Source organism: Muscardinus avellanarius (genome assembly GCF_963383645.1).
Source record: "Muscardinus avellanarius genome assembly, chromosome: 12".
Classification (NCBI taxonomy): domain Eukaryota; kingdom Metazoa; phylum Chordata; class Mammalia; order Rodentia; family Gliridae; genus Muscardinus; species Muscardinus avellanarius.
The window spans coordinates 24,608,889-24,621,435 of NC_137798.1; the positions used below are offsets into that span (position 1 = coordinate 24,608,889).

The 12,547-nt window shown below is 35.2% G+C and overlaps 1 protein-coding gene across 1 annotated transcript; it reads right to left on the minus strand.

Annotated features, from left to right (window-relative positions):
• Window positions 1-1,550: 1,550 nt before the first annotated feature.
• LOC308271387 (olfactory receptor 4Q2-like) lies at window positions 1,551-2,479 on the minus strand (the record flags this gene model as incomplete). The annotated part of the gene is given in 2 exon segments (XM_080707684.1): window positions 1,551-2,002; window positions 2,005-2,479. Coding segments are annotated over 2 exon segments (927 nt in total).
• Window positions 2,480-12,547: the final 10,068 nt, after the last annotated feature.

Sequence of the window (12,547 nt, forward strand, 5' to 3'; positions counted from 1 at the left end):
GACCTTGAGCATGCACTCCTCCTGTCTCAGACTCCCAAGTACTGGGATTGGGAGAGATTCCATGTCTGGGATTAGCCTGAGATATCATGTTTGGACATATATATTCCTACTCAATTGACTGTAGACATTTAGTTAGAGTAAGTTAAAAGTGAAAAGAAACTAAAACAAGTTGAGGCGAGTTTTGGAAGTTGAGAGTTAAAAAAGAGTACCTTGTACTCATCTCTAGTGACAAACTGAATAGAAAGAGCAGATGGAATAAACTTGACCCAATAAATAGATAAAGTAGAAGAACAAAAACTAGTGGAAATATAGAAACCAGATTTGCTTCAGCAAAGAAAGCAGCAAACATATTAATGAATGCTGGTGAGAATGTGGGGAAGTAAGAGACTCTGTTAAATTGTTGGTGAAATTGCAAATTAGAGCAGCCAGATCAGTATGGAGGGTCCTCAGACAAACTAGAATAAACATTCCATATGATCTAGCCATACCACTACTGGATACTGATATCATTTTTTTTTAGTGGTACTGGGGTTCCTGGAAGCCCTTCTACCTCCGGGCTACACTCCCAGACCTATTTTTATATTTTTGAAACAGGGTCTCTTATGCCAGCGTGGCTGGCTTCGAACCTACATGATCCTCCTGTCTCCGCCTCCCAAGCGCGAGGATTACAAGTGTGCGCCACCATGTTCGGCGTTGTTTGTTTGTTTTAAGGAACTGAAAACAGACCACTATATTAACTCATACATATCCATGTTTATAAAAACACAATTACAGTAGCCAAAATGTAAAAACAACCTAGGTATTCACCCAGAGATGATGATTACAAAATTTGGGGATACACACACAATGAAATTCTACTCAGTTATAAAGAACAAAATTATGTCTTTTTTCAGGAAAATGTATGGTTCTGGAGAACATTATGGCAAATGATATTAGTCACAAAAATAATTGTCAAATGTTTAAACTTACATGTAGAAGCTAGTGAAAATTGGGACACAAAAGTGCCTCTAGACAAAAGAGAAGCAACCCTAACAGAGTGATGGAGGAGGGCTAAAGGAAGGAGAAAGTTGTGTTTTGGGACCCTTGAAAGGAATACTTTAGTGGACATGATGTACATATACAAAATTATCAGTTCCAATCTCAATGTCATGCACAGGAAGTGTGAGAAAGATGAGTGAGACTTGGGGGGAGACTCATCAAGAGTTACGTGCATGTATGTCTTAATCACTCTAAACTTCATCATAGTGTATGATTACAATGAATCAGAAAAAAAGCAGCAAACAAAACAATTCACTTATAGTGAGCATTTCAAATATGAGGCTTGTCTCAAACCTGAAGGATCTCAGGTTTGAGATAAGCCTCAGCAACTTAGTGAGGCTTTCAGCAACCTAGAGGGACCCGTTTCAAAATACAAAATAAAAGGGCTAAGGTGTGGCTCAGAGGTAGAATGCCTCTCGACTCAATCCCCAATACAAAAACAACCCCCCCCCAAAATTGTGCTAACCTCCTAGGGTCTGCTCAAAAATATTTACTTTGATGTCTCATGTTTCTTACTTTTTCCAAAGTCCACACCTGCCCCACAGCTTCCACATGGCTGACTTGACCTCTTTGTTCCGAAGTGTGTAGATGAGGGGGTTGAGCATGGGTGTGATAACATTGTAGAGTACAGACAACATCGTATCCACAGAAAAAGTGGAAAAGGGACGAGCATAGATAAAAATACAGGGTTCAAAAAAGAGTGTTACCACCATGAGGTGGGAAGCACAGGTGGAAAGTGCTTTTCGTCTTCCCTCCTTGGAGCGAATTCTTACCAGGATAGTGGTGTAGGAGGTAACCAGCACCACGAAGGAGCTGGTGGATATCAAGCCACTGTTAGACACCATAAGCAGCTCAATGACAAAGGTGTCTGCACATGCAAGTTTGATGATAGGGGGAACATCACAAAAGAAGTTGTCTACCTGGTTTGGCCCACAAAAGGGCAGACAGATAGTGAGAATAGTCGGACAGTGGAATGCACAAATATTCCCATCCATGAGGCAGTCACAAACACACAGCAGAGACTCCGACTCATGACAGTGGTATAGTGCAGTGGGCGGCAGATGGCCATAGAGCGGTCATAGGCCATCACCGTGAGCAGGAACATTTCAGCTGTCCCTACAAAATGCAGGAAGAAGAGCTGAGCGATGCACTGATCATAGGGAATGAGATTTTTATGATCAAGGAAGTCAGCCAGAAGCTTAGGGGTGGTTACATTTGAGTAGCATAGATCCAGAAATGAGAGGTTGCCAAGAAGGAAATACATAGGCGATGTATTCAGGTAGTTATTAGAAGCCACAGTCACCATGATGAGGACATTACCTACCCAAGTAGATATATTGAAGAAAAGAAATATCACAAATAGTCCTGCTTCAACAGAGGATGATTGTGAGAAGCCTGCCAAGACAAACTCTTTCACCCCTTCTGTTTGGTTTCCATCCATTTGACTGGATTCTACATAGATAAAAAATAATGAACAAGGGATCACTAGTAACATTTCTAAAAAGAGCGTTTTCTTTGATGTGCATTTGTACTAATTATCTGGATGAAATTATTTTCTTATTGTCTGATACATATTCCCATACCAGCTCCAATGTCAAGACAATAAAATAGTCAATGACCTGGTCTCAGATCATACCTTCAGTTTCATGGTATTTTATTCTTACATCAAACTATTGAAGATTTATTAGGTCAAAGGAAGTTTGTGTGTGTGTGTGTGTGTGTGTGTTTGTTCAACAAGATAACTCTTGTAGGTATCTAAGATGTAGAAAAGAATAGAAAGAATCACATTTCACTTTGAGCTTGCCATTAGTTTCTTGACTTTTCTTTGTGCTTTCTGGATGCCTGCCATGCTTATTAACACCTTTCATACATTTCAGTCCAGCACAGACTGGGGATGCCACTCCACACACGGTGAAATGAGAGATAGTCCACTGAAAACCCGGAGATCCATGATACCTATTGACTTTGCTCTGTTCTGCCACACACAAAATAACATTTGAAGGAATTAATATGTGAAAAATTAAAATTTAGATGTTGAAGAATTTTTGTTGTCTTAGTATACTTTATGACTCCTCTAAATTTATTAACAGCACACTTTCCAGTTAGAAAAATTAATAAGAATTAAAGTTTGATAAAAGCTTAAACTAAATAAATATTAGCTAGTTTCAAGAGCCCCATATTTCAAAAATAAGGCAAAGTAAAATACAAATATTTTTAAAAGTTATTAATGATGTTTAAATAAGTTAAAAGTACTTTAATTTTAGGGAAAATATACCTTGAGGTACTACTCGAGGTATTTTAGTGATTTATTTTGGTTGGTGGAATGGGATATCCCATTATATTTTTCTATATTTTTAATATCTGACAAATATTATGTAATTAAGAGTGACTCACTCTTAAAATTAAAAAGAGAATAATCATATTTTATTTAATATGTGAATATAAAAATATCTTCATGGTTTTTTTTTTTTCATATCTGTGTCTTGCTTTGGAAATTGTGACCAAATGTCGCTGAGTTTTTTCACTTACTCCCATTTTGGTCAGTCCTCCTTTACCTTCTTTCTTATGTTCAAATTCTAATAAAGAAGAGATCTCTTTTATGTGAAGCTGTATATGGTAACATGAGAAATGTATCAAATAATTACCCTGGGAAAACTTTGCATTACACAAGTGAATTCCCTCAGCAATTATTAGACCATAAAGTGGGTGAGTTATAATTTTTGAAAACTCTAATTGGTTTAACAGGTTGAAAACTCTAATTAGTCTAACAGGATCTCACTAAATTGCAGAAGGCTTTCTGTAGCTTCATGGCTAACACTGGCCATAAACCTGCAATGCTTCTATTTCAGCCTCCCAAGAACTTGGATTATAAGTATGCACCATTACATGGTTGCTTGATGAGTATTTTTAATTATTTTATGTACTTGTATTGGTGAGTTTAGTTTCATATCCTAATGTAAATCACATTTACAGTGATATACATGTATGCAGCACATGGTGGGCATACCCACCAACCTCCTCATTTTCTTCCTTTTTAATATAGAGTACCAAGATTAACATTGATATATTCACCTGTATAAATGTAGTTGATGGTAGAATTTCCATTAATGAACCCCAGACTTCCTTTTCCCATACCCTTATATCTCCTCCCTTGCTCTAATGAGCTTTCTTCTCCATTATCTGGAGTCCCTTTTGTATTTCAATTGCAAATTCCTTTTGTATCCCTGGATTGCACATATTAGAGAAAATATATGAAACTTCAATTCCTGTGAATGGATAGTCTCATTTAACATGTACTCCGGGTATTTCCATTATCTTGTAAATTATATTATTTTGTTTTTCTTTATTGCTGAGTAGAATTCCATTCTATGTTTGTCCCATAATTTTGTACTCAATTCATCTGTTGATGGACACCTAGGTTAGTTCCACAATTTGGCTATTGTGAATTGTGCTGCTATAAGCATGGTTATGCATCTATTAATGTAGTTCTCAACCACTTTGGAAAAATACTTAGTAGTGGTATATCCAAATTATATGGTAAATTCGTTCTCAGTTTGCCAAAACCTCTCCAAACTGATCTCCATATTGGCTGGACTAGTTTGCAATCCCATAAACAGTACAGAAGAATTCGTATTTCCCCAGTATCCTTGCCAACATTTATTGTTATTTGACTTCTTTATGATTGCTATTTTTATTGTGGTTAGATTAATTCTCAATGTAGTTTTGATTTGCATCTCCCTAATTGCTAATGACGTTGAGCACTTTTTCATGTATCTATTGGCCATTTGTAACTCTTCTTTTCTGAACTATCTATTCAATTCAGTGGCCCATTTCTTGATTAGGCTGTTTTTCTAGTGTAATGTTTTTAAGTTATTTGTATATTCTAGGTATTAGTCTTCTTTCAGAGGAATAGATGGAAAAGAACTTCATTCATTCTGTATGTTTTATCTTGAGACTCTTAATGATTTCCTTTGATGTGCAGAAACTTTTTAGTTTTATGCTATCTTGCTTATTAATTCTTGTTTTAATTTCTTGAGATTTGGAAGGTCTTATTGTAGAAGCGTCTACCTATACCTATACATTGGAGTGTTGAATCTATGCCCTCCTCTAATAGCTTCACAGTATAAATTCCAGGACTCTGATACATCTCAAGTTGGTTCCTATGCAAAGTGAAAACTGGCTATTCATTTCTACAAACGAATAGCCAGTTTTCCCAGCACCATTTATTGAAAATGCAGTCTTTTATCCAGGGTATGTGTTTGGCCCCTTTGTCAAAGAACAATAGACTATAATTGTGTGGAGTTGTTTCTTTATCTTCTGTTCTTTTACATTGTGGGTATGCCTGTTTTTGTGCTAATACCATGATGTTTTAATTTCTATAGCTCTATAGTATAATTAGAAGTCAGCAATTGTGATGCTTCCTGCATGAATTTTATTGTTGAGAATTTTTTATTTATTTATTTTTTATTTTAATGTGGAGCATATTGAAAATGGCATATATTCAGACAGTATTTGGGTTCCTCTCTCCACCTGCTCCTCCTCCCCCCTCACAAAATGAGTGTCCAGATTAACCATGCTGCATTCATACTTTTACACATATTCAAATGTAGCTCCTCTATTACCTCTACCATCTTCCTCTCTATCCTTTCATTCTAGCTTTGCTGAGGTTTCCCCTCCATTATCTGGAGTCTCTCTGATATTCCTAATACTCCCTAGTTTGGGCATATTAGAGAAAACATATGTCCCTTCTTTCTCTGTGCTTGGCTGATCTCAACATAATGTTCTCCAGGTCTTTCCATCTTGCAAATGACATGATTTTTTTTCTACTTTATTGCTGAGTAGAATTCCATTGTGTGTATTTTCCATAATTTTGCAATCCATTCATCTGTTGATGAAGACCTAGTTTGGTTCCATATTTTGGCTAATACAAATTGTGTTGCTATGAACATGGTTATGCATAGGTTACTGTAGTTTTCTGATTTAAACTCCTTTGAAAAGATACCCAGGAGTGGTATAGCGGGATCATATGGTGGATCAATTCCCCGTTTTCTAAGGAATCTCCACACTTATCACCATAGTGGTTGAACTAGTTTGCACTCCCACCAACAGTGTAAAAGAGTTCCTCTTTCCCTAATTCCTCACCAGAATTTGTTGTTATTTCATTTTTTTATGCTTGCCTATCTGATTGGTGTTAGCTGGAATCTCAGCGTAGTTTTGATTTGCATCTCCCTGATGACTAATAATGTTGAACATCTTTTCATGTATCTATCAGCCATCTGTACCTCTTCTTTTGTGAAGCATCTATCCAATTCAGTTGCCCATTTCTAGACTGAGTTATTTGTTTTGCTAGTGTAGTCTTTTGAGCTCTTTGTACATTCTGGATATTAGCCCTCTCAAAGTGGTGGCTGGTAAAGATCTTCTTCCATTCTGTAGGCTTTCTCTTTAGGTTCTTGTTGGTTTCATTTGATGAGCAGAAACTTTTTAGTTTGGTGCCATCCCACTTGTTAATTATTGTTTTAATTTTCTGCACTTTGGAAGTCTTGTTGAGAAAGTTACTGCCTATGCCTATATGTTGGAGTGTTGAGCCTATGCCCTCCTCTAATAACTACACAGTCTCTGGTCTAAATCCTAAGTCTTTGATTAATCTGGAGTTAATTTCTGTGCAGGGTGAGAGGTAAGGATTTAGTTCTATCCTTTGCTAGTACTACTATTGCTCTGTATTAGAAGTCCAGGATTGTGATGCCTCCTGCCAGCTTCTTATTGATGATAATTGCTTTGGCTACTCTGGGTCTTTTCTTTCTCTATATAAAATTCATGACTAGTTTTTCTAGGTCTATGATGAATGTCGTTGGTATTTTGATAGGAATTGCATTCAATCTGTAGATCACTTTTGGCAGAATGGCGATTTTGAAGATATTTATTCTGCCTATCCATGAGCAAGGAAGATCTTTCCCTCTTCCAAGGTCTTCAATTTCTTTCTTTAATGTTTCATAGTTTTCATTGTAGAGGTCTTTAACATCTTTGGTTAGGTTTATTCCTAGGTGTTTTATTGATTTTGAGGTTATAGTGAATGGAATTGTTTTCTTTATTTCTTCTGTTGTGGATTTATTGTTGACATATAGAAAAGCATCTGGTTTCTTTAGATTAATTTTGTAATCTGCAATGTTGCTGAATTAGTTAGTCACCTCCAGTAGTATTTTTTGTTGAATTCTTTGAGTCTTCTAGATAAAGGATTATGTCATCTGCAAACAAGAATAGTTGTAATTAATCACTTCCTATTTGAATTCCTTTGATTTTTCTTCTCTTGTATTATTGATGTGGCAAGTGTCTCAAGGACTCTATTGAAAAGGAGTGGTGATAGTGGCCATCCTTGTCTTGTTCCTAATTTTAGAGGAAATTCTTACAGTTTTTACTCATTCAATATGATATTGGCTTTGGGTTTATTGTATGTTAACCTAATGATGTTGAAATACATTTTTCTATTCCAATTTTCTGCAGTGTTTTTAACATGATTGGGTGTTGAATTTTTTCAAATGCTTTTTCATCTTCTATTGATATGATCATGTATTTTTTTTGTTCTCAGTTCTATTTATAGGTGAATAACATGTACTTATTTGCATATGTTGAACCAGGCTGGCTTTTCTGGGACAAAACCTACTTGGTCATGGTGTACAATTGTCTTGATATGGTTTTGAATGCTAGCATTTTGTCTAGAATTTTGCATCTACGTTTATTAAAGATATTGGTTTATAATTTTCTTTTCTTGAGATATCATTATTTGGTTTGGGAATAATGTGATACTGGCCTCATGGAAGAAATTTGGGAGAATTCCATTTCTTTCATTTCCCAAAAAAAGTTGTAAAGTATTGAGATTAGTTCTTCACTGAACATTTTGTAGAATTCGGCTGAAAATCTGTCAGGGGCTGGTCTTTACTTTGATGGCAGAATTTTTATTGCTTTTTCTATTTCTTTGTTTGTTATTGGTTTTTTTTAGGTATGCTATGTCCTTTTAATTCAATTTAGGTAGGTTAGGTGTACATAGACATGTATCAATTTCTTCCATGTCTTCCAGTATATTGGAGTATAAATTTTCAAAATAGTTTCTGATAATCATTTGAATTTCCTCTCTGTCTGTGGTGATGTCTCCTTTTTCTTTTCTGATTTTAAAATTTAAGTTGATTCTTTCTTTTGGTTGGATTGGCCAGAGATTTGTCAATCTTATTATTATTTTCAAATAATCAGTTTTTTGTTTTATTGATACTTTGAATTTTTTGGTTCTCTATTTTATTTATTTCTGCTTTGAGTATAATAATTTCCTGCCTTCTGCCGGCTTTCAGGTTAGACTGTTTCAGTCTTTCTATGTCTTTGAGATGTGTCATTAGTTTGTTTACTTGGTGAATCTCTGTTCTTCTTATGTGGGCAATCAATGCTATTAACTTTCTTCTTAACACTGCCTTCAAAGTGTCCAATAGATTTTGCTAAAGTGTGTCTCTTTTTTCATTTAATTCTAGAAATTTATTTGTTTCACCCCTTATTTCTGATGTTGCCCATTTGTCATTCAATAGTGTATCATTCAATCTCCATGTATTTAAATAGTTTCTTTTGGTCTTCCTGTTGTTGATTTCTACTTTGATTCCATTATGGTCTGAAAAGATGCAGGGAATTATATTACATTTTTTAATTTGCTGGTGCTTGCTTTATAACCCAGGATGTGATCTATTTTGGAGAAGGTTCCATAGGCTACTGAGAAGAATGTGTATTCTGCTGTTGCTGGTTGAAATATTTTGTAGATGTTCATTAGGTCCATTGGTTTATAGTTTTCTTTAGTTCTGAGGTGTCTTCACTCATCTTTTGCCTTGAAGATTGATCTAGTGATGTGAGAGGTGTGTTGAAATCTTCCAATATCATTGTGTTTGGGTCTATTTGAGATCTGATGTCCTGGAGGGTTTGTTTTATAAATGTCAGTGCACCTACATTTGGGGCATAAATATTTACTAGCATTATATTTTCTTGGTGGCTTGTTCCTTTTTAATAAAATAAAGTGCCCTGCTTTGTATCTTCTGATGTGTTTTACCTTAAAGTCTGTTTTGTTGGATATTAGCATTGCTACACCTGCCCATTTTGAGTCTCTAGTAAAATATGTTTTTCCATCCTTTTACTTTCAGTCTATGAATGTCTTTGGCTAAAAGGTGAGTTTCTTGCAAGCAGCATTTATTTGGATTATGTTTTTTAATCTATATTGCTGGTTTATGTCTTTTAATTATTGAGTTAAATTCTTTGATGTTCAAGGTTATTATTAAAATATAAGTTTTGTTTTCTGTCATTTTGTGTTCTTTCTTCTGTTTGGTATAATGTTATTTCTTCTTTTCTTTCTTTATTTTTAATTTTTTATTGGTGCATCATATTCATACATCATATTGGGGTAAAAAAAAAAACTTGTGTGTACATACATATACACATTTAACCCCTATCCAATTCCCACCCAATTTCCTCCCCATCCCTCCCTCCCTTGCTTGGCTTAGCGGTTGACTTTGATATGTTCAACTACATTGTGTGTTTTAGAGAATTTCCTTCTCCCTGCCTCCTTTCTCCTCCTTTAGGTTGTCTTGTTTGCTCCTCTATAGGATTTCTTTTTTCATCTAGAGTACCTCCTATGACCCTTTTCTCCTTAGCTTTCACATATTAGAGAAATCATCTGATTTCTTATTTTTTGTGACTGACTAATCTCACTTAGTATAATGTCCTCCAGTTCCATCCACTTCCCTGAAAATGATGTAATTGAGGGTTTTTTTTTATGGCTGAGTAAAATTCCATTGTGTACATATCCCACAGTTTTGTAATCCATTCATCTGTTGATGGACATCTTGGCTGGTTCCATAGTTTGGCTATGGTGAATTGTGCAGCTAAAAACATAGAAACACATGCATTAGGTTGGTAGTTTGGTTTCCTTTCTTTTGGGTAGATACCCAGAAGTGGTATTGCTGGATAAAATGGTAGATTTGTTCCCATTCTTCTGAAGATTCTCCATACTGTTTTCCAAAGTGGTTGCACTAATTTGCAATCCCACTAACAATGTCTTAGAGTTCCCACTTCTCCACATCCTCGCCAGCATCTGTTGTTGTTTGTGTTTTGAATGATTGCCATTCTAGTTGGAATTAGGTGAAATGTCAGGGTAGTTTTGATTTGCATCTCTCTGATTGCTAATGATACTGAGCATTTTTTCATGCATTTATTGGCCATTTGAATTTCTTCTTTCATGAAGTGTCTATTTAGTTTGCTTGACCATTTTGTTATTGGATGCTTTGTTTTCTTAGTGTTGAGTTTCTTGAGTTCTCTGTATATTCTAGATATTAGTCCTCTATCAGAGAGGTAGGTGGCAAAAATCTTCTCCCATTCTGTTGGCTCTTGATTGAGGTTCTTGACAGTTTCCTTCGCTGAACAGAAGCTTTTCAGTTTTATGCAATCCCATGTATTGAGTTGCCTTTTACTTTGTTGTGCCTTTGCGGTCTTGTTGAGAAAGTGTTTATATGCGTCTATGTGTTACACTGTTGGACCTATGCTCTCTTCAAGGAGCTTCAAGGTCTCTGGTTTGATTTCCAAGTATTTGATCCATCTTGAGTTTACTTTTGTACAGGGTGAGAAAGTGGGATTAATTTCCAATTTTCTGCATATGGTTAACCAGTTTTGCCAACACCATTTGTTGAGGAGGCTATCTTTTTTTCCAGTGTATGTTTTTGGCCCCTTTGTCAAAAATCAATTGGCTGAAAGTGTGTGGACTTGTTTCTAGGTCTTCCATTATTCACCATTCATCTATGTATCTGTTTTTGTGCCAGTACCATGCTGTTTTTATTACAATGGCTTTGTAGTATAGTTTAAAGTCAGGTATTGAGATTCCTCCTGCATGGTTTTTGTTGCTGAGAACTACTTTGGCTATTCTGTTTTTTTTTTTTTTCAAATAAATTTAAGGACTGATTTTTCTATGTCTGTGAGGAATGATCTTGGTTGTTTAATGGGCATTGCATGAATCTGTAGATCACTTTTGGGAGGATGGCCATTTTAATAATATTTATCCTGGCAATCCATGAACATGGAAGATCTTTCCATCTTCTAAGATCTTTGATTTCTTTTTTCAGTGTTTTATAATTTTATTTGTAGAGATCTTTTACCTCCTTGGTTAAATTTATTCCTAAGTATTTTATGTTTTTGTGGGAGATCCTGAGTGGAAGTGTTTTCTGGATTCCTTTTTCAGTGAATTTATGGTAAGTGTACAGGAAAGCTTCTGATTTTTAAGATGGGTTTTGTATCCAGATACTTTGCTGGATTTATTGATCAGTTCTATAAGCCTTTTGGTTGAGTTTGTTGAGTTTTCTAAATATAGTATCATGTCATCTGCAAATAGTGAAAGCTTGAGTTCTTCTTTTCCTATTTCTACTCCTTTTATTTCCTTTTCTTGCCTTATTGCTCTGGCTAGAGTCTCTAGTACTATATTGAAGAGAAGTGGTGATAAGGAATCAGACAAGGATGTCTGATTCCTGTTTTTAGGGGGAATTCTTGAAAATTTTTCCCATTTAATATGATGTTGGCAGTGGGCTTATTGTAGATTGCCTTAATAATGTTGAGCTATGTTCCTTCTATTCCAATTCTCTGCAGTGTTTTTTATCATAAATGGATGTTGGATTTTATCAGATGCTTTTTCAGTGTTTATGGAAATGATCATGTGATTTTTGTCTTTAATTCTGTATATATGGTGAATTGCATGGATTGATTTTTGTATGTTGAACCAGCCTTGCATACCTGGGATGAAGCCTACCTGGTCATGGTGTATGATTTTCTTGATGTGGTTTTGAATGCGTGTTGCTAGTATTTTGTTTAATAGTTTTGCATCCAAGTTCATCAGAGATATAGGCCTGTAGTTTTCCTTCCTTGAACTGTCTTGATTTGGTTTTGGTATTAATGTGATTTTGGCTTCATAGAATGTATTTGAGAAAGTCCTGTTTTTTCTATGTCACAAAATAGATTGGGGAGTGTTGGAATTTCCTCTTCTAAAAAGGTTTTATAGAGTTCACTATGGAAACCATCTGGTGTCAGGCTTTTCTTTGATGGTAAGCTCTTCATTGCTGTCTCAGTCTCTTTGATTGCTATTTGTTGGTTAAAATTTTCTATATCTAGTGACTCAGTTTAGGAAGGTTGTATTTATCTAGAAAGGTGTCAATTTTCTACAGATTTTTTATTTTGTTGGAGTATAGATTTTCAAAGTAGTTCTGATAGTCCTCTAGATTTCTGCACTGTCAGTAGTGATTTTCCTTTTACATCTCTTACCTTCATCATTTGGGTTGATTTTTTTTTTTTTTTTTGGTTAGGTTGGCTAGTGACTTATCTATCCTGTTAATTTTTTTTAAAAAAAACAGCTTTTGGTTTTGTTGACTTTCTGTATTTTTTATTCTCTACTTCATTAATTTCTGCTCTGATTTTAATAATTTCCTATTTCTACTGGCTTTCGGGTTAGACT